At 41.6% G+C, this 26860-nt stretch overlaps 1 protein-coding gene across 10 annotated transcripts in view; it reads right to left on the bottom strand.

The window, feature by feature from the left end:
- The window catches only part of ehbp1 (EH domain binding protein 1), a 225295-nt gene that overhangs the window by 143847 nt on the left and 54588 nt on the right, over positions 1-26860 (bottom strand). For all 10 annotated transcript variants that reach the window (XM_070542571.1, XM_054750382.2, XM_015944984.3 and 7 more), the window contains one exon: positions 25623-25676. In XM_070542571.1, the coding sequence (XP_070398672.1) occupies positions 25623-25676 (54 nt within the window). The remainder of the gene's footprint in view (positions 1-25622; positions 25677-26860) is intronic.

Genomic DNA, 26860 nt, shown 5'->3' with positions numbered 1-26860 from the left:
TCTCCCTGTAACAGACTTGGTAGTCCAGTGGTTAGAGTGCCAGACTAGTCACTTAAACCACTGGACTACCAAGGCTAAAACAACAGGAGGCTTGCCTAAGACGCTCTCGTAGGTGGGGCTGGGTAGATTTTCACTGAATTGAACCGTTTCATTGCCTGGTATGAAATCAGGCTTACAAATATACATGACATTTCAACAGTGTCAACGGTAATTTTTTATCATATATTGTGCCTAATTTTGTTCTCAAAGATTTAAAATAGCATGATATGCCTCCTTTAAACCATAAATAAATCTCAAAGAGCTGTTTTAGGTCATTAGAAAAACTTGCAACTGCCCATTCGTGTTTCATTCCTTTTTTGTTGCCGGTATTGTGCAACCAATTTTTTTTTTCAATAAGTGAACTGTGTCGATGTTCAATATGTTGTTGACAGAGACAGAAGATTAAAACATAGCTCTGGTATTACAAAGATAATAAGTGATGAATCACTGGTTTCACATCAAGCAGATGATTATCTGACTTAAGCCTGCTACCATAAAGCAAAACACTGTCGAACTGGAGAATAAAGGATAAGATGAGGTCAACCATGGTCAAAAAACAGACTTTATTAAGGTAGAATGTAAGAAAGATGATGTTTGTACCCTGTACCACATGAGGGACTAATAAGGAACTCAAAGTTGGGTTTCTGTTGTGTTTTGTGACAAATTGTCGTAGTTAAGACTCTATGGCACTGGCTAATAGTTGGTTTAAATGGCTCCAGTTGAGACAGCAGTTTAGGTAGCTGATTTACAAAAATTTCCATACCACTTCTATCATCATCTAATTGTTGAGCTCAGCCATGTTGACACTTAAAGAGCACCATCAATGTTCTTTAAAATGGTAGAAAAACATTATCTAAGGTCAAAAAGTTCCTTTGGTTATCTTTCTAGGTTTTCACCTAACTGGCAGGTATTTAAAAATACTAAATCAAGGGAAAACCCGCGGTTTTGGAGTCATGTGCCACATTACGTACCTCGAGGAAAACTTAGAAGAAGACATGCTTGACTCCAGTTATATTCAGTTGCTGAGGTAACACCGATTCAACTAGTTTGAAGATGGGTTATTGTTTAAGTATGTTGGGGTTGTACAAACTCCTGTTTGTCTGGACATCGTGTTCATCAACTCCCACAACAGAAAATAAATATAAGAAGCATAGAGATCAGATCTTATAAACGTAGAGGAGACAAGGGCTTTCTATCGGCACTGATGGAACTGCGGGCCACCATGTTGGATAGGTCACCAGTCACCCCCAGTGCATTCATTGGGCTAGAAAAGTCAATAGTTATCCCACATAATCTGTTTTCAATAATACACCAGTTGTTGGAATCGTAGACCGCACAAAAACAGGCATTGCTGTTCAGTCAGTATTGGTTTTGGAGAGTGACCCATCCAATTTAACATAAATGTATATTCGTATTCAGAACCTGGAGCTTAGTGCTGATAATGCTTTTTTTCTGAACAGAACATTTTCCTTGAGCGACGTCACTCCCGGTTTCCCGCAAGAGGCGCTGTTTTTAGACAGTTGAGCTAGGAAAGCATATTTGGAACTGTAATAGCACTTTTTTTCCACGAATATCTTTCTTTTTTTAATGGAAATCTAAAGTTTAGACCTGTTACAATATAAGCAGAGGTGGAAAGAGTACTAAAATTTCCTACTTAAGTACGAGTACCAATACTTTAATAATTTTTTTCTCAAGTACAAGTAAAAGTACTTGCCTAAATTTTTACTCAAGTAAAAGTAAAAAGTATTGTAAATAAAATGTACTCAAAGTAAAAGTTATTTAGTTACATTTTTGTCAGCGTAAGGATGGCTACATGTAAGTAGAGCAAAATCACAGCGCCAGTTCACAATTCACTCATGTGCGCACGCGTGCGCACGTGCACACACACACACACACAATTTGATGGAGGAATTTCTATCCAGTTAGTAAGAACATGCTGTGCACATTGATTGGACGAGGTTTTTCTAGGATGGTAGGTTTCAATTGTGATTAAAATTATTCTTTGAGAAAAAAAAATTTTTTTAGATGGGTATCTTAATATGTTTTCATGACAAAACTCTAAAAAACTCTAACATGAGACTGTGCTCTAATCTGTCACATAACATAACAAGCTAAATAAAAGTCAAACATTTAAAATGACAGCTGCTAACGTTGGCCCTGCCCTACTTTAACTCTACAACAGTTCCTTTATCGGTGTCCATCCTAGAGCTCCTCTCTGAACTTCATGCTTATTTAGAGCAGCTGATTTTTAAAGTTAGCAGAGTTCATCCTTGGTGGTGGGTTCACTCACTCATTTAACCCTTCACCACTGAAATCAGTTTGTTCATTCCAATCCTCCTAAATAATCCTACGATCATCCAACTGGAATCCTTAGGGGTCTCATAATGTCCATCCTGTCAGAATAGGCCTTGGGAGCCCAGGTGTTACTAGAACTAATGGTGCCTCCTCACCAGCGTGAGCCTCCAAACTGTGAAGGTTGGTCTCCAAACATGAACTTTAAATTCATGCATTTATCTCCTCTTGTAACACTTCAACATGTTTTAAAAGGCTTGTATCATGATAAGTTACACCTCCCAGACCAAAGATAGGTCCAATATCAGATAAAACATTATCGTAGACACTACTGAGACGTCATTTATGAAATAGAAGTTATTTTTGTTCACTATTACTTCAACCAAGAAATAAGATGCATGGATGTGATGAAACCACGCTGTCTCATGCAGTCCTATATGTGTAACACACACACACACACACACACACACACACACACTGCAGCATGTTAGAATCATTTGAATGACTAATTTAACTACATTGAACTGCTTTTGTAATACTTTAATCTCTTATTCTGGAGTAAAATAAAGAATCAAGCTAAATCATCACATATCTGTGGCATCAAAGAGCAACTTCTGAGTTCAGACCGGATGGAGCACAATGTTTACACCTGAGCAGTATCAGGATGTTTTAACTCACAGAGGCCTGCAGGTCTTCTGTTTTATGAGCAAAGTGCTGAGAATCCGCTTGTTAGGAGCGCTAAACGTTATTTTGCCGCTTCCGTGCGGAGCGGCAGGGAAACACATTTCAAACACGGAACCGAGTCCGGCTACCGAACCGGGCAGAATTCTGATGACGTCACACCGGTGCGCGAAGGTGCGGGATCCAACCCACAGGAGAGGAGGGAGAGAGGAGGTTAACAGAGAGTGGATCACAGGGACTGAACTGCTGTTTTTGAACAAAACTGCGGTAAAAATGGCTGTTTGTCCTCATTATCAAAAGTGTACACCCACACCCCTACGGTTTAGACGTGGCACTCATGCAGGTGTCTTTCTGTTCCGACGCTGCGACATGCAATATCTTTAATTATTAAGCCTACAATTTATTTTTACTCAGTAACGGATACGATTTAAAATGTAGCGAATTACAATTCTTTTTTAAAAACGTACTCAAACATGAGTAAATGTAATTCGTTACTTTCCACCTCTGAATAGAAGAGGTTCAACATGTATTTAACATGGAAGACACCCTTTAAGCAAAGATATTACTCGCTGTTCTCTTTCGCCCAAATGGTAGCTCAAGGAAAATCTGACATCCCTGTACTAGTCGTACGGATTGATTTTATGTAATTTCAACACCAAACTTTAGTACTTTGTTTGTTGCATGCTGCTAAGAAACAGCAACAGGAAAGGATCAGGTAGTGGTTTGATTGGTGGAAGTTATGATCAACGACTGAACAAAAACCAAAAAGGAACAATGACTGATAAAGTCCTGTGAACGTCAAAACACAATAAAAGTAACAACGATGAACCTAAACTGCATGATGAAAATTTTGCATGGAGAATGTAGTTCCTGTGCATGACTGTGCCTAATGTTAAATAAGAGATTGGCAGAGTTCAGCATCTTTGCTCTTTTGATAGAGTAGTGTGCCATCTTAATCTTAGCTTCAGCAGAGTCTACATACAAGGTCCAGTTAAATTACCAAACCAGAGACCCTGCTATGAAGTTTCTGGATAGTTGACCTTTTGACACTTGAAAGGGGTGAGGAACCCTGGTCCTGGAGAGCCGCCATCCAGCACGTTTTAGAGGTTCTCCTGCTTCAACGCAGTTGAGTCACCTGTGCAGCAGCTCAGGCTCTGCAGAAGCTGATTAATCACCTGGGGCTTCATTTATCAAGCTTGCTTACGCACAAAACGGGATCGGAAAACTGCGTAAGCAACTTTTCACGCAAACTTTGGGATTTATGAAAGAAAACTTAGCGGAAAAATGTGCGCAACTTTAAGTTGACTAAGGACCTGGCTTACCCACATTTTGGACATGGAGAGCACCTGCAGTGCTGCTGCTGAGAAGGATACAATTATGAAATCCTGCAGCATTATCACTTGTACCGCTTCATTTTCACACAGAACAAGACCCCCCACATGCACACACACACATGCGCGCACACACACACACACACAGCCTGAAGCACAGAATTCGGAATGCAGAATATCAGCAGGGGGGCAGATTGAGACAGAATGTCATGCGTCTGTGACAGTGTGTGTCCTGTCACTGTGACCCGATTGATGATGTGCCCTGGCTACTTGTACAGGGGAGATCTCTGTTTGGCTGACTGGTTAGCACACGTGACTTTCACCTGGGAGTCTGGGGATGGAATCCTGATTGGACCACTTTTTTTATATCCGCCACAGATCTCTCTGAAGAATTCGCAACATTGACGGATTCAGCAACGCTGTGCCACTCTGTGGATTTTCTCTTATTTGTTTTGCAAAAGCACTTCCTTTCATTTCTCCACCTCACCCACAGGTACCTCAATTTCTGCTTCTGTGAAATTGCGCTTCCTTGATCTGCCTTGATCTACGGTCTCCATGTCATTGGCGGAGCGCTGCAACAGCCGGCTTATGTATATACATGAGATCCACAAGGCCCTTTGCATTGACTATTTATGGCAGTAAGTGGGCGTGGTGAGGGCGGGATGTGACTAAAATGCAGCTGAGAAACATTCTTGTTAGTCTCCGATTCAAGAAGCGGAGATTGCGTGCAACTGTGCGTACTCCATGTTTGATAGATCACAAACCTACTTGGCGTAAGTACATTTTTTTGCTGAGTTTAAGTACGGTTTTAGTAAGGATTCCACGCAACGTTTGATAAATGAGACCCCAGCTGATAAAAATCAGGTGTATTGAAGCAGGGAAACCTCTAAAGCCGGGCGTACACTGTGCGACTTTTTCACTCGCAGCGTTCAGCTTCAGCTCAAACTGTACGACTTCCTTGCAGAGCAGATCTCACGAGTCATGTGCTCACACTGTACGACCCAGTTCTCGGATGCGATCTGACTGCTCACACTGTACGTCTGGTAGCAACACGTCAGCCCTAAAAATATGCTAAAAATAGCAGTTTTTACACAACACGTCAGACTTTTTGGTCTTGTTTTGCCTGTTGTCCTTCGGGAGTGCTGCAGGAGGACACACAGGGATTTATGAGGGTTGGATGAGGAAAACGAAATAAAGAAAGTAAATCTGTGTTTAATCAGTTTAATTTGACATGAACACGACAAACACGCTTTCTTGACAATCTTTGTGAGTAAAAAAAATGTGTAGAAACAAAAACGAACAACGTGTGTTATTAGGGAAATAGCGAGCGACCGGCGTTGATGCAGGATTGCACATGCGCCGTGAGCGGTTCTGATACTTTTTGGGTCGCAGCTGCTCGCAGCGCCGCTTCAACAGTGCGATACCCTCACGAGGGACGAGCGAAATATTAAACACCCCAGAAGTCCGTGCGACCTCACGACTGCTGATCGGCAGCTGGTCACGTGGTGTTAATCGCCTCTCGTAACCCCTTGTACACTACACGACTGCTTGGCGCAAAACTCGCCCCGATGTCGTGGATTCTCGCACGACTGGAAAATCGGCTCAAAAAAGTGAAAAAGTCGCACAGTGTACGCTCGGCTTTAAACGCGCTGGATAGCGGATTTTCTGTGTATTCTGACACTATCAGCTGTCTACCTCTCCAGTATTTGGTTGTATAGTTTCTCCTCCATCATGGGCAGGTTATAATCCTCCACACTTTCTGAGGCTGATCATAACATCCATTAACTCTCATTTGTATCTGAACTTCTTGAACCTACATTTTTCCAAACAAAACACAACTTTTATGCCATCAAACGAAAAAAATAACTCAGAACTGCTCAGACGTCTTTGTGTAATTTATATTTACAAGGTTCAGGAACAATAACAGCCAAACTCAATTTACCTTATAGAATACTCCAGAGGAAGCCCAGATTAGCCCTCCACTCTGGCACCCAAAATCAGCTGGCTCTGTATGAATTCAACAGTCAGCAGATTGGAGATGTTATTGCACTAGCCTCAAGGTCACAGTTATGGGAAATGGAGACATCCAATGTGCTCACATCTTCTTTGAATCCCCACACAATGGAGTGATTCCTCTGTGTCAATTTGGCCTCCCCTGATAACTGATAAGGGAGGTCTTTTTACATACCATCTATGAATGCAGCACTATAGGCATTATAGACACACACACACACACACACACACACACACACACACACACACACACACACACACACACACACACACACACACACACACACACACACACACACACAGAGATTAAGACCAATTTATTCATCTCCCTCTATAATATGTAAGGATTTATTTTTCCCTCAAGCAGTGTGTTTATGTGTATTTTAAAAGTAACAATGGTATAAAAGGCATGGAATATTATCACATTGGCTATTTGAATTACAATAACAGTGGTCTTGACAATGGACTGAACTGCGCAAATGCCTTTTATGTGCACGTGTTCAGTTATGGACACACACACAAAGGCTGATTCACACATCAACACACACAGGTTTGCAGGATTTCTCCACACTAGAACCACAATGCAGTTTCAGTTCAAATTTCAGGAAGCAAAACAATCTCTTGCCAACTGCTACTTTGTCCCGAGGATGTAAAAAAACCACGACAAAAGGTTGAGGAAAAGTGTGAGAAGAAAGTAAAAGACGAGAGAGATGGGTGATTAGTCACTACATGAGCGGGATTAGGCTTGTTTTAAAGGAAGAATAACGGATTTCAGCAAATACGGTTAACAATGACTGCGCTCCAGCGGGTACTTTTTTGTGCGACTTTAAGAAACTAAATACTTGACATACAGCCTGGCTAAAATGACAAAGTAAAGGAACTAGAACACATCTTTAACTATGATGAACCACAATGTGCCATCGAAAACTAAACGTAGGCAACAATTACTGTTAAAAACATGAGCAGGTGTAAATAAAAAGTCGGAAAACCGTCAAAGACGCTTAGTCCTAGAAAATAACAACAAAACTGAGAAATACAGACATTTATCAGAAAAACTGAAACCAGTAAAAAAAAAAAGAGAGAGAAATATTTAGGCCATTCTAAAGTGTTCTTCTGAGTACAAAAATCTAGTTATTTATAATGATGCACCGATATGAAATTTTTGGGTCGATGCCAATATTCGATATTAACTCATTAACTGCCATTGACAACTAAAGTCGTTATTTGCATTTTTTTTACTGTGTGGGCGTCGACACGAGCCCCCGCACTGTGAGAACAAACATCCCAGCTCTAAATCTTTGTTTGCATGTGTCACACATCACGTGACCAGTAAGCAGAAAATCCATGTGTTAGGAGATAGTTTTGGGCTGCTGCATGACTAACATCTGCCGATACCAACATTGATGCCGATATATTGTGCATCCCCAGTTATTTAATATCTTACCTGCAGTAGGTAACTTACAGACATCCTCGTTTTGTAGCAATCAAGTTTATGTTCCCTAATCTGAGCGCAGCCAACACTCAAGTGTTTAGCTGCCTGCCACCTTAAAACAGCTCTAACATCCATAAATAGCCAAAATAACTAAGATTTCAATGTAGGCCCATTCAGATAAAGATGGCTTCCTTTCTATTTTAGCAGAAATAGTAACAAATTAAGATGGGATGTGGCCCTTGAATGCACAAGAAAAGCTACGTTTTGCAGCTGGTGGTGAAATTAATGCTTCTAAATAACCATGGAAGACTTACAGAGGTGAGATATGCAAAACTATGAATCTTGGAGCTAATTTAGGATGGCAGCCATCCACTTTGGTCTTGTGATCTTAGCTCATCAGTCCTGAAAGATGTAAATCCTAGAAGAGGCCATTCAGGAAGCTATCTGTATTGGCTTTCAAAGTATTTATTATAAATGATCATTATTTAATAATTTCTGCATCAGTGATTACTGCCAACACACATTTCTGATCAGCCAGAAGTGTTCAGACGGACACCACGCTGATATCTTCACCTTCTCCTGCCATTTTTGTCCCCTCCATCTACTTTCTCTCTCTTTTGCCTTATCTGTGTGTCCAGGGTGCTCTCTTCTTTTCTACTCTCTGGGTCTTTATTTTGGGTGGCCCTCAGTGCCCCCCTTACACACACACTCAGACCCAGTGCATGCACTTCAGACAGGAGGCTAATGGGAAAATAAATTACCAGTAGGCAAAAGCCCTGGCTCTGCACTTCTGCTGGAGAGAGAAAGAAACACGGGGAGGGTTTGGAATGAAGGGAGGTGGTCAAGAAATGGAAGGAGAGAAAGGTAAAGAAGACAGGAGAGGAAGACAGAGTGATGGCTGCAGGGAGATGGACAGAAGAGCAAAAAAAATCTGTAGAAAATGAGGCAAACTGTACAAGGAGAGAGGACAACCGAAAGGAGGGGGGTGAAAGAGAGAAAGATAGGTTGAGGGGATTAGCTAGAGTTCATTTCTGGTCTGTGAAGTGTCTGCTCATCACTTTTTCCAGTAATTTTACCATCTCTGGTCATCATAGAGACCTAAAATGTCCAATAACATCACCACACACACAATTACAGGGCCAATACCCAGAAATATCCTATCTGGGATAGATTACTTCCTGTTTCATGAAGCAGCGGTTCAGATATCAAGCCAGCAGATTCACCACGGACATGAGCAATGGTTGTGCAACTGTGTGTATTTACATTTGGGAGGTCAGATTAGAGTTGTGACACAAAGTCACTCAAACTTTTCCTGCATGGTAACTTTTTTGCTGGTTTTATTTTTAAACACATCTGTGTAGGTAGTGGTACGGACATTTCTTTCATTTAACCAGAAAAGTTTAACTCATTTTTCAACGGGGTCCTGGTGAAACTGTCATTTATAAATATGTGAATTTTGTAGAAAAATGCAACAGATTATAAAAGACCAACAAGTTCAAAAATTGTAGACAATAACTCTAAAACTGTAGTTAACCCTACCCTAACCCTACAAAAGTACTGTGATGAATATTTGATGAAACTGACTCGTCTGGTTCTAGTTTCACTCCAAGATAACTGAAGGATGCTAAGAGGCTCAAGGGATCGGTTGATAAATCCCACTGAAACGTCTACATTTAAGAGATACCCATTGGTGATTTCCAGGTGAACATGCGGTGAGAATGTATTTGGAAGTCTTTTCTATCCAACTTCAAGAATTTGTTTGTTTTAGCAGCTTCTGGCAGGTCACTGAGATCTGACGGAGCCACGATAGGACTAATCCAGGGCAAAGCTGTTTTGCTTAAGGGGGAGGCTACGATGGCCTCTGACAAGAAGCAATTGCCCCAAGTGAGAGTCTGCCTCTCTCCCACCCTGCTCCATGACAAAGGTGTACTCTCCATGCTAAGTGACAAATCTGGGGAGACAAAGAGCATTAGGAGAGTGATGCTCTGCTTCAGTGACTCTGATTGTGGCCAACTCAAAGAGAATCTAATATGGATTTTGAAAAAAAGGAAAGGGAGAGATTAGAATGAAAGAGAAACAATGAACACCTTCTACCGAGGGGGAATTAGCAGTGGGATTGGATAAGAAGCTGGTGCGCATTAGTGTGTCTGAGGGTGTGTGTGTGTGAGTGTGTGTGCAGTTCTTTGAATTTCTTCTTTTTTTTTTCAAGAAATAACAATGGAGTTCCCAATTTTTATTTATGTGCATTTCTTCAAGGCAAAACACAAAGGGCTCCTTGTGATATCCAGTCACTTTTGCCTTGTGGATCAACGATCTTTGGCCGATATAGATGAAGTGATGAAAAGTTTCCTGTAGGAGAGTCAAATTAGCACTAAGAACTGCCTCCACTAGTCACCTGACAAACAGTTTTTACAGTTTAAACCACTTTTAAATCCTGACCCTAAAGTCTTTGGGTGCAACTCTGAAAAAAGACTTGTGTCCCAAACAGAGCATGGTTAGGGATCAGTCTAACTGTCAGTGGCTGGCTTAGCGCTGGCATCAGAGCACATCACAAGACCCCTATTCATTGTCACTTAGCAGAACAGCTCAGAGCAGCCTTGCTTTGCCAGGAACGCTGTGTGTTTGAATGTGTGTGTGTTCACACCCTCAAATGTTCATACACAAGCACACACTCGCACGTACTCACTAAGAGCGGATTTTCAAATGATACTATCGGAAGATTCACCTTACGGACAAGTTTAACCCAAGTTCATCACAAATACCTTTGTGCATACACACACAAAGACACACATCACAGGTAGACACACACATGTATATGCTACCACCAAGGCCCAGTGGGTCAGGCTTGTGGATAAACAGGGGGATTTGCAGGGGCTGGTGTTTAGGAGGGCCACACAGGCATGTCTACATCACGAGCAGCCATCTTAAGTCGCATAGAGGAAAAATAAATAACCAAGAATGTGAGATAATAACTGTTCAACTGACGTTTCCCAGTTGTGTCTCGCTTCCCACCAGAACCGCCTGACCACCCAGCATTGTTGTGTAGCTCGTGACTCCAAAAACAAGGTGAGATGAGGATAAAGACAAGGACAAAAAAAGTCTGATTAGAGTCGACTGCAGAGAAGGGCAAGTGACGGCATGTGAAGCCATGAAGTGATAGAGGACAAGCTCAGAGATGACTGATAAGACAGGGCGTGTCAGCCGGTAAAGAACAACCAAGACATTGGGCCTGTACCACTGGAAAGTTATTTGTGGAAAGAAAAAAAACAAAAAGAAGTTCAATACAAAACTGTAAAGACCAAATGACGAGAGTTTCTGTTACCAACCTCCTTGTGTCTATTTTACAGGTACGTCTTTAGAATCGTAACCTGTGATTTGCACATATGGAAGTGGAAGAAGTCAGTGATTTGATTTATTGATAAAATCTGAGAAAGCAAAAAAGTAAAACTAAGCTAACAAGAAGGAACTACTTGTTTCAGAATTGGTACATACTCAAATTCTGGGAATGGGAGCAACAGGAAACCACAGCTTCAAATCTACAAAAGTGGCCTAGTGGACATTTTGGACCCCATTAGGTAAAGTTCACCAACAAGCTAAAAAGTCTATTAAACAACAGGGAGATAATAACCCTGCGCCAGGGCTTTCTGTTTATTTCTGGATCTAGCACAAGGAACCCAATGCAGTCCCAGCACCAAGTCTTTGCTGGGCCATTGCAAAGAACTAGCAGGCTCACAAATGGCGCTTACACATTAGCATCAGCACGGCCCCAAAAGGTATCAACGGCACCAGAATTTGGTTTCACACGCAGGTCAGATTTGTGTTTTCGGTGCAGAGGCGACTCTTTTTCTCAGACCTTCTGCCCAGCGGTCAGACTGGGACGAAGGCAACACTACAGACTGATTGGCCGGCTGAAATTACGCCTACCGCCTTCAATCTGCGAGAAGAATGAGCCAACGGGGGTTTCCTACATGTGCGGTTAATTTTCCCGATGAATGCTGTTGACTGAACTTCTGTCTCTAGCACAGAGCTGCCGATCTGGAGCTGCAGATCAGTGTGGGAACAGGAGAAGAGAATAGCTCTGTGTGTGTGTGTGTGTGTGTGTGTGTGTGTGTGTGTGTGTGTGTGTGTGTGTGTGTGTGTGTGTGTGTGTGTGTGTGTGTGTGTGTGTGTGTGTGTGTGTGTGTGTGTGTGTGTGTGTGTGTGTGTCACAACATTATGAGAACACACACAGTAAATTAATAAAATAATGTGGTTCAAAGTCTCCAAAAGCAACATCTCATGTCCGCCTTTGTTTACCTTATAATGGAGGACACCGCAGACTTTCCCGTGTGTATTAATTCAAATTCAATTCAATTCAAAAATACTTTATTAATCCCAGAGGGAAATTGATTGCTGTAGTAGCTCAGGATAATAATAATAATCAAGTCGTCAAAGAGTTGTTGTATATAAACGCCGCCCACAGGCTTGGGGATTCCCCCATTCCTGAGAAGTCCCTCAGATTTTTATGTGAACACTACACCACCCGTTTGAGACCGAACTCACGCCATCCACCCCGAACAAACCCCGACTATGCCGACACTAATTTGTAGGCGCCAAAAGACCAACAACTGAGGAAAAAGTTGTGAAGGCCTTCTTTAGAATCTCAAAGTGAATTTCACTTTTCACTCTGCTTAATTTAATAAAAAATAAGTCCACATGAAAATGAACTCAAATTAGCTGTGTAGAGCATTCTGTTAAACGGCCCGTAGAAGCACATGCTTCTGACACCAAAATGACAGAAAATGGATGGACGGTGTTTACTAGCGTTTGACGTTTTGATAGAAGAAGTAGAGACCCATGTGACAACAGAAATGGATGCAAAAAGGGAATTATGGCCTGTATTTGTATTGCGCCTTTTTAGGGTTCTACACACCCCAAGATGCTTCACAACACAATTGGTCGTTCACCCGTTCACACACATTGACACCCTGGTGATGATGAGCTACAATGTAGCCACAGCTGCACTGAGGCGTACTAGCAGAGGCGAGGCCTGCCAAACACTGGCACACACTTGTGGTGCACAAGTCCCTCTGACAACCTGCAGGCAAGGTGGGTTAAGTGTCCTGGACACAACAGCAGCATTCTCTGGTCAGAGCCGGGATCGAACCTGCAACCTTCCGATTACTGGACAACCTGCTCTACCTCCTGAGCTACTGCTGTCCCGAATTAGCATAATATGTCCACTTTAAGATACATAAGCAGACGAACCATGTGACCAATATTAAACATGTCCTTTCAAAATGTTGTAGATTAGTCATAAATAACTATGATACCTGCATGAGACCATAATCAAAACAGGTATCAAGAGATTTCTTATCTCATCCTTAGTTTCATGTTTTCTATACATACATGATGGATGAACAACAGGAGCCTGAGCCACAGTTTATAGCAGCAACAATTCAAACCACAATATAAACAGATTGTTAGGTGAAGGCCAGGCAGACTGGTAGGATGTTTCCCAGATGTCCAAATTCATTCTGTATGACATAAATACAAAACAATGTTAGGTACAATTTAGAGTCCACATGTCTAAAATGTATCTGAAGTGTTTTTTGTGGTGGTGTATGTTATAGGAGTGTGTATGACACATGTATGAAAATATGAAAATGTCAACAAATGAACTGTCAGTGTTTGCTTCTGTAGCTGGCGACATCTGCCGTGTTGTTGGCTGGGAGCAGGTCGCGACGGGAGACTTGCACTCCAGACTAAGGAGATGAAAGCTGAGGTCACAACCTGGACCAGTGGGACGAGTCACATTCACACATGCAAACCTAAACAGCATACACTGTCTGCATGCACATGGAGAGCACAAGACGTAGAGCACACGTGTGTGTCTTTCACTCACAGCATGAGAGGTACATCACAAGGACGAAAGATGAAAGAACAAACCAGGCAAAGTCAAAAGAGCAATGAAGAAAAAAATATGAAAGAAACGTCAAGAGAGCAAGGAAACAAATTATTAGCGATGCCTCGCATCAATAAAGGAATCGATTTAAAGAAAGAAAGAAAGAAAGACAACACAACAAACAATAGAACATAGAAAGGAGTGTGAGAAAGAAACAAGTCAAAAACACACAAGAGCAGCAAAACAAGAAGCAGAAAGTACAATAAAGAAGTCAGCCGTAACAGATCACTGCATAAGAGAAAACCATATAATGGACTGGGACAACACACGGATCATAACCACCGAACAACAAAAATACAAAAGATGGATAAAAGAAGCTATCGAGATAAGGAGACATGGATGTGGGACCATGAACAGGGACGATGGAGTTAACACGTTGGACCGCGCATGGGAATGCATCGTCGGAGAGGGGAGAGCGGGCAGTAGAGGGCGACAACGTCCTCTGCTGCCCGCCGACAAACGGAGAAGGAAGTGACGTGCCACCATCAGCGTCAGCCTGAGGAAGTCTGCAGCCGCAGACAAAACGTAGCAAAAAAACAGGTAATGGAACAGTTTCTGTGTCTTAAAAAAGAACGACAGCATGGAATTAGAACCAAGACACAGCAAGAACACACCTAAGATGTTCAAAGAAAGAAAGAACGAAAGACAGAACGAAAGAAAGAACGAACGAACGAACGAAAGAAAGAAAGAAAGAAAGTAAGAAAGAAAGAAAGAAAGAAAGAAAGAAAATCTTTATATAGCGCCTCTCAAGATAACAAGATGGTAAGATGGTGCTTGTCCATGTAAGGCCCTATAGACCAGAACCAGGATCTTGAAATGAACCCTGAAGTTGAATGGCAGCCAGTGAAGCTGGAGACATAATGGTATGCGTGTAAGAGAAAAATATGCATGCTAACAACTAGCTATGTGCCAAGAGTAGGAGAAAAAAGTAGTGCACTTAATGATGGATGCATCCGTTTTAGGTAAGGAAACACACAAACACACACACCTCCTTAAACATACAATAACCATACAAGTTCAGACAGTCAAACAGAATTATGACACCTGCTAAGAGAAGCAAACACACACAGACTTCATGACAATACTGGCAGTTAGTCAGCAGACCTGCCATGTGACAGGGTGGTGTGGTGTGTATTAGGGGCTAATAAGCTTATTAGGGTGACAGGAGCGACCACCCGGTCTCCACAGCCACCTACAACGCGTGTGGCGCACGCACACACACATGCACACACACACACACACACACACACACACACACACACACACACACACACACACACACACACACACACACACACACACACACACACACACACACACACACACAGAATCAATCAGACAGACAACTAAATAGCTACTTCCACAGATACAAGACCCATTTATGACAAAGACAAACAAATAAATGCAAAAGAAGAAACTGGTACATGCAGCTTGTCCCTGTGTGGGCTTTTGATTAATTTTATGATAAAAAATGTGCATGCGTGTATGTGTGTGTATGTGTGTATCTGCACTGGCAGGAGTATGGGGGTAATCACAAGCATCTGTCCTTGTGACAATTAATTAGATGAAAATATTGTTAAATTAAATAATTTGGAAAGCATGTTTGATAAAATGCTAAAAAGCTATTAAGAGTAACAGATTTGTGTGTGTGTGTGTGTGTGTGTGTGTGTGTGTGTGTGTGTGTGTGTGTGTGTGTGTGTAAATATATATATTGATATGTATGTATATATATGTATATATATGTGTGTGTGTGTGTGTGTGTGTCTGTATGTATGTATGCATGTATATATATATATATATATATATATATATATATATATATATATATATATATATATATATATATATAGATATAAAATTTAACATGTTGCTTCTTCTGGCACAATAAATGAGGCCCATTGAGTTCTAACTATCTGAAATTGGGAAATGAGCGAAGGTGAAAAACTTTGGAGACACGCGCGTGCACACGAGCGCAAATTAATCCCAATTTGTCGGCCACAACGCAGGAGAAACTTTTGGGATTTCATACTTCATACCAGCTTTTGTCACCTTTGCGTGAATAGCCAAGAGCTGAAATAATTGTGTTTTTCTTCCCCGAGGCCCAGTCAGTGCTCACAAGCCACTGGCCTACGTAATATGTTCCAGACAGAGCAGGGAGTGGGAGGGGGGCATGGCTATGGGTACAATACAGAAAGAAGGGTGTGTGTGTGTGGTGGATGAAGAGAAATATGTTCACTTCATTTGTGCATGAAAGTGATTAGCTGTAATGATTTTTCTATTATTATTATTATTATGCAATTTAGTCATCTAATTCTCCTAAAGTTGTCTCACATTTCTTGAACTTTCTGAATTTAGAAAGGTTTGAAACGGGTTACAGATTTGGGCTTAGACCATGTCTATTAGCGGATGATTGCTGTTCTGAGTGATTTCAAAGAACAGAATGTTATAAAAATAAATATTTAAATTTATGATTCACCTGAAAGAAGGTTCAGGAAACAAAAACTTCTATGATCGAAGATGATCGGTTACTGCTAGCGTGAGTTAGCGCTTAACTCAATTCCCTGACCAAACGTGTTGTTTAGCAACAGTGTGTTTATGAACAGAAAAAATAAATGTATGTTTTCCAGATTGGCTGATCACCAATTAAGTAATCATAATGAATATTGGATGATTCAGATTGCCAGCTGATTTATTTTAAAAAAATGCAAAAAACACACGAACAAAAGCACAAAAAGGTCTTATTTCCAATCTACTTTTCAATATGGGACATGATAAAGTCACTTATTGTACAATCATTTTAAATTTTACCCTTCCCACTTTAATATTACAAACTGACATAAAAAGTTGTGTAAACTTTAAGAATCAACATCTCTTTTGTTGATGCGTGAGTGGCCAAACACACAGAAATGCCTTCTATCCTTAGTGACATGTATGTAATATCAGAAAAAAAGTGCTGAAGTAGGACTTAAAGGGTGAAAAGAGGAGGCGTGCGATGAGCGGCGCCTGTATCCCTGTGTATTCAACGCATTCAGACATGATAGCTTCTCGCTTTAAATATAACTGTCCTCTGTGTGTGTGTGTGTGTGTGTGTGTGTGTGTGTGTGTGTGTGTGTGTGTGTGTTATTTAAATCCTCTCACAAAGCTTTGAAGATAAGGGAAGTTGGTCTTCAATCTCTAGCTTTGGCTGATATGCAAACGCATAGAGAATACATACAGGCATACATACACACATTACCCCCCCCCCCCCCCCCCCACCACCACCACCACCACCACACACACATACACACAAAGAGCCTGCACAGCACAATGCCTTCAAATATAGCTGTCCAATCTTTTGACTCTCAATTTGCCCACCTTTTTGATAATGTGTGCCTGTTTGAAAAAGGGTTAAAGGCAAGGGTAGCATGCAATTTAGAGATACTACTGTGTAGCCCCTTGGAGCCTTCCACCCTCTCTGATGCTTCCTCTTCTTCACTCTTTCTCTCCCCATCTTTTGATTATGCGATTTGGCTGGAGACGAATAAATAGAAGGGAGAAAAAGGTAGTGTTTGACACCACCATTTTCAATGACAAAATACAATCTAGAGACAGGGCCAGTAATTCAACAGAGAGGGATTAGCCTAACGCAAGGTTGGGCCCCAAGATTAAGACGAAGCCAGAGCGCGGGGATCTTGAATTTCATCATCTTCAGCGTTCAGGCACAATGGCGTATTCTTCCCCCTTTTCTCCTCCTTCGTCTGATGAGGGGTCAGGAGAACTCACCTCCTCTTCTTCTGTTCCTCCTCCTGAGAGCAGCACTCACGGCTGCTTACAGTTGTGTGACTTTAGACGCCTGAATGGTAGGCCTGAGCTGTCTTTATGAAGAACAGCCAAAATAAAATAAAATAAAATATGATAAACAAACAAGCACTGAATAAGTCTGAATGACCCCTGAGCAAAAATGAACAGGTGTGTTGCCCACCGACACGTACACAAACAAAATAAATTAAATTAGCTACAAAAAAGGTTTTCACGGGTCTGGGGCTAGACTGCCCTCTTTTGGCCATTTTATACAATCCCCCTAAATAATGGACCAACCAGCTGTTAAGAGTTCTGCTTTTAAAACTAATGATTTTAGTAATTTTGTTTTTTTTTGGCAAAAAAATTGTTGAAAAAGTAAAAATGTTATAAGACATAAAATTAATAATGTGCTGTTGCAAACACACTGAAGTGACATTTTTGGGCCATTTTGTCGTGTTTCTGCGCAAAAATTCAAAATAATAATAATAACAATAATAATAATTAAATAAAGCTTTAATTTGGAGAAACATTTTTTCATTCAGCAGGACTGATAAGCTAAAGACTAGTCTAAACAAAGCAATGCTTAGTGTGTTGCTGCTGACCTTAAAGACTACAATCAGCAGATTTGTCACTTTTACATGAAAGTTAATAATAAATCTTGAAAGTTTTTGTTTGCAGGTATTACCCAGAAGACCTCCACATGTGTGAGTGTGTGAAGGTGTAAGGTTTCTTTCTCCCTGCCATCATTCCTCCTTCCTCGGTGCTCTTCATTCCTGCTGTCAGGATTATGGTATGGCTTTGATCTTTCTGTTATTACTCAGGTATGCAGAGATGTAGGCAACCCAAGAACTTGTCTTTTTCCTCTCCCTTACTTGGTCTCTTTCTGTTCTCTCCCACGCTCCGGCCACAAACTGCCGGCTGACCAGCTTGTCTTCTCAACTGACTATCAAAGGGAATGGTGGAGCTCTGAGCGTGCTGTCATTCCTTTAACTTTGACATGAACAGGAAGTGGCAGAATCAGTGCACTCAGCAAACTCGCCTCATTTAACCTCTTTTTGTTTCCCACCAACATTCTCTAAAGGTAATTTAAAAAACAGGTGGAGGTTTTCAAGGGTCAAAGGGTCATTTGTTGATCTCAAGTGATGCAGCTTCTTTTAAGATGCAACATGAGGGAATTTAAGATGTTCTCGCCCTTCTCAGAAATTCCTTTAAGGGGTTTCTATAACATTTTAGCCTTTGACACTGAAAACAAAGCACCTGCTGAGACATGGTCTCATCTTGCAGCATGTAGTTACAAACGGCAAAAATACATTCAAGTTATTAAAATAACACTTGATTTAGACTAAAAGGTCTTTTGAACCAGACACCTGACAAAACAAGGAGCTATATTTACCATTATTTAAGCTACTAAAAGTCAAATTGAGTCTAAATCAAAACAGAACTGTGAGGACCCTACACGACTATTGTTCAGATCGACTAGTGAATGCAAATTGATTATATCTAGAAAAGCACCGACGCCAATACCAGCATCGCGCATCAAGCCATTACCCAGAGCATGCACACTTACTCACACTACAGTGCTTTGATAATCGGGGACTGGTACCAGCATGAAAGGAGCTTCTTTTCCCTCTAACAGGCTGTACTTTCACTCTAAACCAGTAAGCAGCATTAATGTACGCCAAAATACGCTGAACAAACCGTTAAAAGACAACACTTGAAGCAGTTGGGTAGCAGAGGAGGAGGTACATCAGTGTAACCACTAGTGGCCTGAATAGATTTAGGTAACTATGTGTTACTATTTCAGTCATTCTCCTAAGATGTATTTGCTTCCTTCATGCATGCCGGTGAGCGGAGTATTGGACAAAGGTTACCCTTCCACAGGCATTCCAAGCAGCACAGACGTAAACGATGGAGAAAGGAGAGTGATGCGTGTTTTCTAGCTGGAAACAGTCTGTCTGATGATAACATTAATGGTGCATGAATAATGACATCTTTGTGGTCAAATTGGGTAATGCAGTCCATGTATCACAGCAAAAGAGTTTGCTCTGAGCAACTGTTGCAAGTTACGGATTAGCACCAGGAGGTTCTAGTTAACAAAGACGAGTCATACACAGTAAGTTGATAAGTAGATAAATACATTTCACTGTAATATGGAGTTGTCTGGAATAGAAAAAGTAGCTTGAGAGTTTTTAAGGGCCAACCATTTTTTCCCCCAATTCACCATTAGCATTGTTAGCTTAACGTTAGCCTCTAGCCTTCTTTAACCGATTAACTGAGTAAAACAAAAAGGACCATGTAGCTTCTTAGGGGTACGAGAAATAACTTCTGGGCTACTCCTGTTACTGGCTTGGTTTATTTCCCAAAAGGCTTCTGCTTTTTTGCCATCTGGTGTCAAATTACAAAGGCAGGTGCAGCAGTGTTTGCCGATGTCGGTACAAGATCTGCTCGGGTACAAGATCGGCTCGGGCTCCTTCGACTGCCGATGACGTCAAAGTACGGCAAACCCACTCGGACAAAATACACTACACATCTATACTGTTGGAAAGAATTTAGCAGTTTCGTTATTAAAATAATGTTTATTAAGACATAAGTTTGTGTTTATAATGGTATTTGTAAAATAAAACACTATACCGTAAATCCTCTAATACAGGCTGGCATTCAGTTAAAGGCCGGGTCTCCAATTATGGCCGGTGTCGGAGTCAGCAGAGGTAAATAATGGCCGGTCTCTTATTGTGGCCGGATGGAATGTGATAACAAGCAAGTACGAGCGTCCCAGCGGCAGGGTTATAGTCCCCAAATCAACCACCAGGAGGCAGTAGAGGTTCACGCAGACCTATTTTAGGCTTTTTCTTCAACGCTTTGTAACGCTACAGACACGATCCTCTATCACGCTCCTACCACACAGAGTCACGGTGTCAGTTAACCTTGCTAATTCAACCCGCTCCACAGAACACACATCACCTTCCCTGTGGTTTACATAACACTCACACAACACGCAAATCAGCACATAGGAACTAGCAGAAAGATAGGAAACACATATAACACAATACCCAGAATGCACCTGGCTTACAACCCCAGCCAGGTCATTACACTATCAAGTTCAAAGAGAACGTGCTGATTATGCTGCAGAACACTCTGGAGAGCAGCAGTAGGGGGTGTATGAACTACAGTAATCCCTCGTTTATCGCGGTAGATGCGTTCCAGACCTGGCCGCGATAGGTGAAAATCCGCGAAGTAGGGACTCCCAGCATGTCCCTCGCGGGGATTCCCTTCACGTCGCACCTACGTCACAAACCGCGGCTATAAATGGAAGTCGCCTTTCCAGCTCACCACTCAGTCATCGTTTCTTCAGATTCATGATCAGAGTTTCCAACCTACCGATCAATCCAACGAACTATCAGCTCATACTAAGTCATCTTACTTACTTCTGGAAAGCCCGGCATTTCCGTGTCACTTCGTTGACGCTCGAACGCTCGGGGGTTTCCTAGAGCACCGACGCTATCACTTCCGCGTCTGTGAAACCACGCTCCCTATTGAATTATCGTATGATCACATTCTCCTTTTTGGGGGTAAAACTCAAGTGCCAGACCGTAGGTACTGACACGCGATCGTTCATGTCGGTTCATTTCTTTTAATGTTTTCTGTCTTTTATTTGCGCCTGATGTGTATCGCTGCTGTGGAGCGGGGCGCATCAACTTGTCCTCCGACGCACAGATCACAGCAGGGAGCGCTCAGCTGTTTTCGCGGTCGGTAGATCTGCCTCCTGAGCACGGCCACAGTAACAATCAGGTGTCGCCACCTCAAAAACTAATTTAACACGCGATCGTTCATGTCAGTTCATTTCCTTTAATGTTTTCTGTCTTTTATTTGCGCCTGATGTGTTTCGCTGCATGCTGTGGAGCGGGACGCTGCGCGCATCACCTTGTCCTCCGACGCATTGATCACTGATACAGCCGCCAAACAGCAAGCGCTCGGCTGTTTTTGCGGTCGGTAGATCTTTTAGAACTGCAGTTCAAAGGTAACTCATGAGGTGAATATATATGAACCCAGGCAGCAGTTTTTCTTTAGGATTGAGAGGAGATGCAGGAAGATAATAAACAGACAGGACAGAAAAATAGTCAAATAAAAACAAGTTAGTTTTTGTACCTGCTGTTGCAACAAACAGACACCATTGAAGGTCATCAGAAGTGAGGAACAGAAAATGAAATAATTATTTTAATGTTTAGAGCAGCAGGAACTCCGAGAGGCTGCAGGCGCATCAGTGAGTTTGCGGCCGCTGCGCAGGGGGAGGGGGGAGAGGGCTGAAGCAGGAACTACCGTTGTTAAAAGAAATGTGTTTAACTTTGAAAATGTGGGCGCACTTTTAATTGTCAAAAACTCTAGCGAACCATTAGTTCATTTTGCTCAAATAGAAATAGAGGCCTGCCTCTAATACTGGCCCTCCTTCCAATAAAGGCCTGGAGCTTGATGAGCTTGAGTCAAATACAGGCCCGGGCCTGTATTAGAGGATTTACGGTATTTTATTCATAATGTTGAACTCCTCTTTGAGCACATCACTTGAAGAATCATAGGTATTAGCAACACCTGTGAAATTGTATTTGCAGGAAAGAAGTGTGTCCCGTTTATTGGAGTATTTTGTGTTTAGTTTTTGACGTCTTGTCCATGCGTAGTTCAGGTACGCTCATAGCTGCTAGCCAAAACTCTGGAGTTAAAAGTTTTCTGGATTTACTAAAATATCTGTCTGTACTTATTTGATTGATGGTAGTTTTACTTTCTATTAGACTCCAAATGTAATCATTTGGCACATTTCTAATTCATAATTTGTAAGAATGTAATCGGTGATATTAGCATTAGCATTCCTATGGGTTTTTCCACGTATATTAGCATTGCGCTAACCACTCGCTGCCAAATTGCAGCCTTTGCAATTAGAAAATCTCCTTTTGTCACATCACAATTTAATTGCACATGCAGTTAATCGTTCAGCCCTAATATACATGCAGCTCTATGCTAAAAGTGTATTTTCAAAGAGGTAATGATGGATTTCTTTGTAAAAGTTGTCCATCTTTCCAACAGAAAGATTTGCCTGGACCAACGTAACGTGATAACAACGTAACGCGATAACAACGTAACTTGATTACGTAATTCCGTAAGGTTCATGTTCAGCCAATCAACTATTTTAACGTCATCGGCAGTCGACGGACCCCGAGCCGATCTTGCACCCGAGCAGATCTTGTACCGACACCGGTACACACTTGGCAACCCTGCGGGCTCACGTGTGATTGTCTCCTGAACCAGGAAGTATAGAGGCGGGACAGACTGTAAACAAAAACTTTGTCCCTCTTCTGCCTTTTAAAAAGGAGAAAAACTGACAACCCCGGAGCTGGTAGAGCAGCAAATCTGTTTCAATGTTAACCTTCCTTCCAACATGATTGAGACATTAGACTGCTTTCTGATTATTTCACAGTAGAATTCTATACATATTATTGTACCTTACGTCTAATTTGAAGAAACATTTGCAGACACAACAAAGCACAGCCATTATTTTATCCCGTCTCGCATCGTCTCGTCTCATCTTCATCCACCTATCCCGGTACGGGTCACGGGGGCAGCATCCCAGCTAGGGAGTTTCAGACCGTCCTCTCCCCGGCCACCTCCACCAGCTCCTCTGGCAGGGCCCCAAGGTGTTCCTGGGCCAGATTGGAGATGTATTTTCTCCAACATCTACTGGGTCGACCAGGGGGCCTCCTGCTGGTGGAACATGCCTAAAACACCTCCATGGGGAGGCGTCCAGGAGGCTTCCTAACATGATGCCCAAACCACCTCAACTGACTCCTCTCGATATGGAGGAGCAGCGGCTCTACTCCGAGTCTCTCCCGAATGTCCGAGCTCCTCGCCCTATCCCTAAGGCTGAGCCCAGCCACCCCGTGGAGAAAACTCATTTTGGCCGCTTGTATCCGCGATCTTGTTCTTTCGGTCATTACCCAAAGCTCATGACCATAGGTGAGGACTGGGCGGTGTATCGACTGGTAAATCGAGGGCCTTGCTTTCCGGCTCAGCTCCTTCTTCACCACAACAGACCGGTTCAGCATCCGCATCACTGCAGACGCTGCCCCAATCCGCCTGTCGATCTCCTGATCCCTCCTTCTCTCACTCGTGAACAAGACCCAGAGATACTTTAACTCCTCCACCTGAGGCAGGACCTCTCCCCCGACCCGGAATTGGATTTACTGGAAAATGAACTTCTGATAAAGTGAGTTTTAGCAAAACCAATAAAAGATGTGGCTGTTAGTTAAAAACATTCAGTGTTAAAAGTAGGGATGAAACAAAAATTGACTGGAAGAGTGAATATCTTCCATCATCAGGGGTGAATATTACCCTTCAGAATCAGAGTCAGCCGTTAGTAGACAAAGAGTTTTGTCAGCATTGTAAGTTTCTCCTCTCTAAAATATAATAATATTAACCCTCTGTGTGCTCCGCTTGTCTCCTCTCCTCAGTCAGGAGCCTCCCAACGGGGGGGCAGTTTTCAAACTCAAAAAAACTACAAAATGTTCTAAAGAAATACTCAAAAGTGTTGCTCAGTTTGAAGTTACACATCTCCGCTATCTTCTGGTGAAAAACAATAACTTCATGAGGAATTACAATTGCAGCTGTGACTTGTTAAACGCAACATTGCAACTTTGGCGCTCAAAAGGTTAATTTTAAGTCCTTCTAATGCTAATGTTCTAATTATTAACATGATCATTCCTTTCGGTGTTCAGGTTTTCAGCCTTGGTTTCCCCATTTTCGGTTTCAGCCAAGAATTTTAATGTCGGTGCATCCCTAGTTAAAATGCAACACATTTTGTTAAGTAGTGTAATGGAATTCATCGGTACTTGTATCAGCAAGTACTCAAATTTAAGTACTGGTACTCTAAACAAATCTGGTATTGTGCATTCCTTAAATCACACAGAAAAATATGGAGGCTAGTGCCATGAATCCTATATGGTCAGGGCTGGTCCTGAATAATAGATTATAAATAAAAATATTAATTATCTAAATAAATTGGAGTTTTCTTATTGAAATATGTTCAGCCTCCTGTTTTGTGTTCAAAAGCTCTGCCATGATTCCTAATGGTTAAAGGACTTTTTCAATTCAATTCAATTTAAGTTTATTTATATAGCGCCAAATCACGACAAGAGTCGTCTCAAGGCACTTCACATAATAAACATTCCAATTCAGGTCAGTTGATTAAGCCAATCAGAAATAATGTTTCCTATATAAGGAACCCAGCAAATGACATCAAACCAGTTAACTGCTCTTTGTGTTTTATTTAAAGCAACATCACATGTTGGATCTTTTAGGACTGTTGACAGCACAGCCTCATAAAATACCTTAATTTTATGTGCTAAGAATTATGTAAACCAACATTTATTTCCCACAAGTTCCATTAAAAAATCCCCACAACAGCATTATTAGTTAAAAATGTCCCTCGGGTACACCCTGTAACATAAACAGCTTCAGCTGAGGGATGAAAAAAGCCGTATGAACAGAAACTTTCCACTTTGTAAAGTTTAAACAGTCGTCTTTCAGTCTTTGCCTCAGTCCCCTACCCTCTGGTTCAGGTCAGTCCCTACTGCAGTAGAAAAGTCCATCCACCCTGTCTTCAAGACTTTACCAGGAATTCTAGCTTTTCTAATATCTGTGCTTACTGTAAAACGAGCAAAGTGTCCACACTTCTTTTCTGGAATATTAGGTGGACATTTGTGACTCACAGCGGCACAAAACAAAACTATGACATCATGTCTGCTGTTCCAACTGCCAGAAAATAAAGGAAACACCACAGCACCATCAGCACAAGTTTTCCACGTGTTTCACAAGAACATCAGTAGTTTTCCACGTGTTTCACAAGAACATCAGTAAAACTTCATCAACAAGGATTGTTTCAGTCTCCTGAAGGAGGATCTAGCCCTTAACTTGACAAATCAAGCTGTAATGACATAAATTGACCACAAGGTGGCAGACAGATCTTACAAAAAACAAAATATGTACTGACTGAACCAACAATGTTGATGGTCATTAAATATGACTCATTTGACCCAACTGTAGGAAAAAGAGAAGCAACTGTACTCACATTTTCTATCACGAATGTCCACTCTTTATCCTCAAACTCTTCTGCATGAGGATCCTGCAAAAGTAAAAGTAGAAATCATGACTGTGTGTATGTGTGCTTTTTGTCAGTTTCACTTTGTTAAACAACTTGAATCTGTTATGTTCTTTTCACCCTTAATCTGAAACTAGCATGAAATAATTCTCCTGTCTAGGGTGACCTCTAACCTGTGGTCTCTGGGCTTTTACATACAGGACTCTGCACTTCATACCAGCACTGATTCTGCACTGGGTTTGTTTAAAATTTCTGTGTTTATGTTTAGAAAGTTGAGGCGAGGCTGCCTGCTGGTGCACATCTTACTGTACATGATTCAACACTGCTGAGCTCAGCTGTTTTTGCTGCAGAGCTTCAGGACAAACAGGAGGAGATCTATTGGGGGTTGACTTCACCTTCACTTAACACGCTGCAGTAATATCTAGAGTGTTAGATTTATCGCTGCAGATGTATTCCAGCATTGATGCAGCTTTAATACAAAAAGGAAGGATGTTTTAGACCTTTAGGTATAGGCAGGTACTACTGGAACCCCACTGACTGTTTAAGTTTGATTCTCTCTGCTTAATAAACTGCACAAATTATTCTGAGTAAACACACTTAATGACTTGGATGTAAACACAGAAGCCATACAATTTCCCACCATGCAGCAGGAGCTGCATTTTTAACTTTACCCGATGACAAACAGAACCACCAGCTGTTTTCATATCATGTCCTGATAATTGTAAAGCACATTGAACTGCCTCTGTGTTTGAAATGTGCTCTATAAATAAAGCTGCCTTGCCTTTAAAAACATTATTAGCCGCACCACCGGTCATTGTTTCCTTGTTTCCAGATGTAAATAAAAGCCTTTCAACATCCAACAGGATTTTATAATGACTTTAATGAACTTATGGCTAATCAGAGCCTTGTTTCGTGTTTGCCTAACTTTAATTCCAGCTATAAAAATCAATGGAAGTTGCTCCACAAAGACACGGAGGTAATAAATTACAGATCTGGCCAGTGCTATCTGACTTGGATCATATCCAACGGTACGGGGCAAACTTGGCCTTCGGTGGATTGACTTTGTGTCTTGTTACCAAGACAGCCCTTTTAAGCTATGTTTTAATGGAAAGGAAGTGGAAGAAAAGAGGCCACAGCATGCAAGGCTGAGAAAACTGAGCAGATCTTTAAGTGACAAGATGTAGGCGAGTATCTCAAACATCTGTGAC

Source organism: Nothobranchius furzeri, chromosome 12 (assembly GCF_043380555.1).
Source record: "Nothobranchius furzeri strain GRZ-AD chromosome 12, NfurGRZ-RIMD1, whole genome shotgun sequence".
Lineage (NCBI taxonomy): Eukaryota > Metazoa > Chordata > Actinopteri > Cyprinodontiformes > Nothobranchiidae > Nothobranchius > Nothobranchius furzeri.
This window is presented reverse-complemented; position numbering and strand designations above follow the sequence as displayed.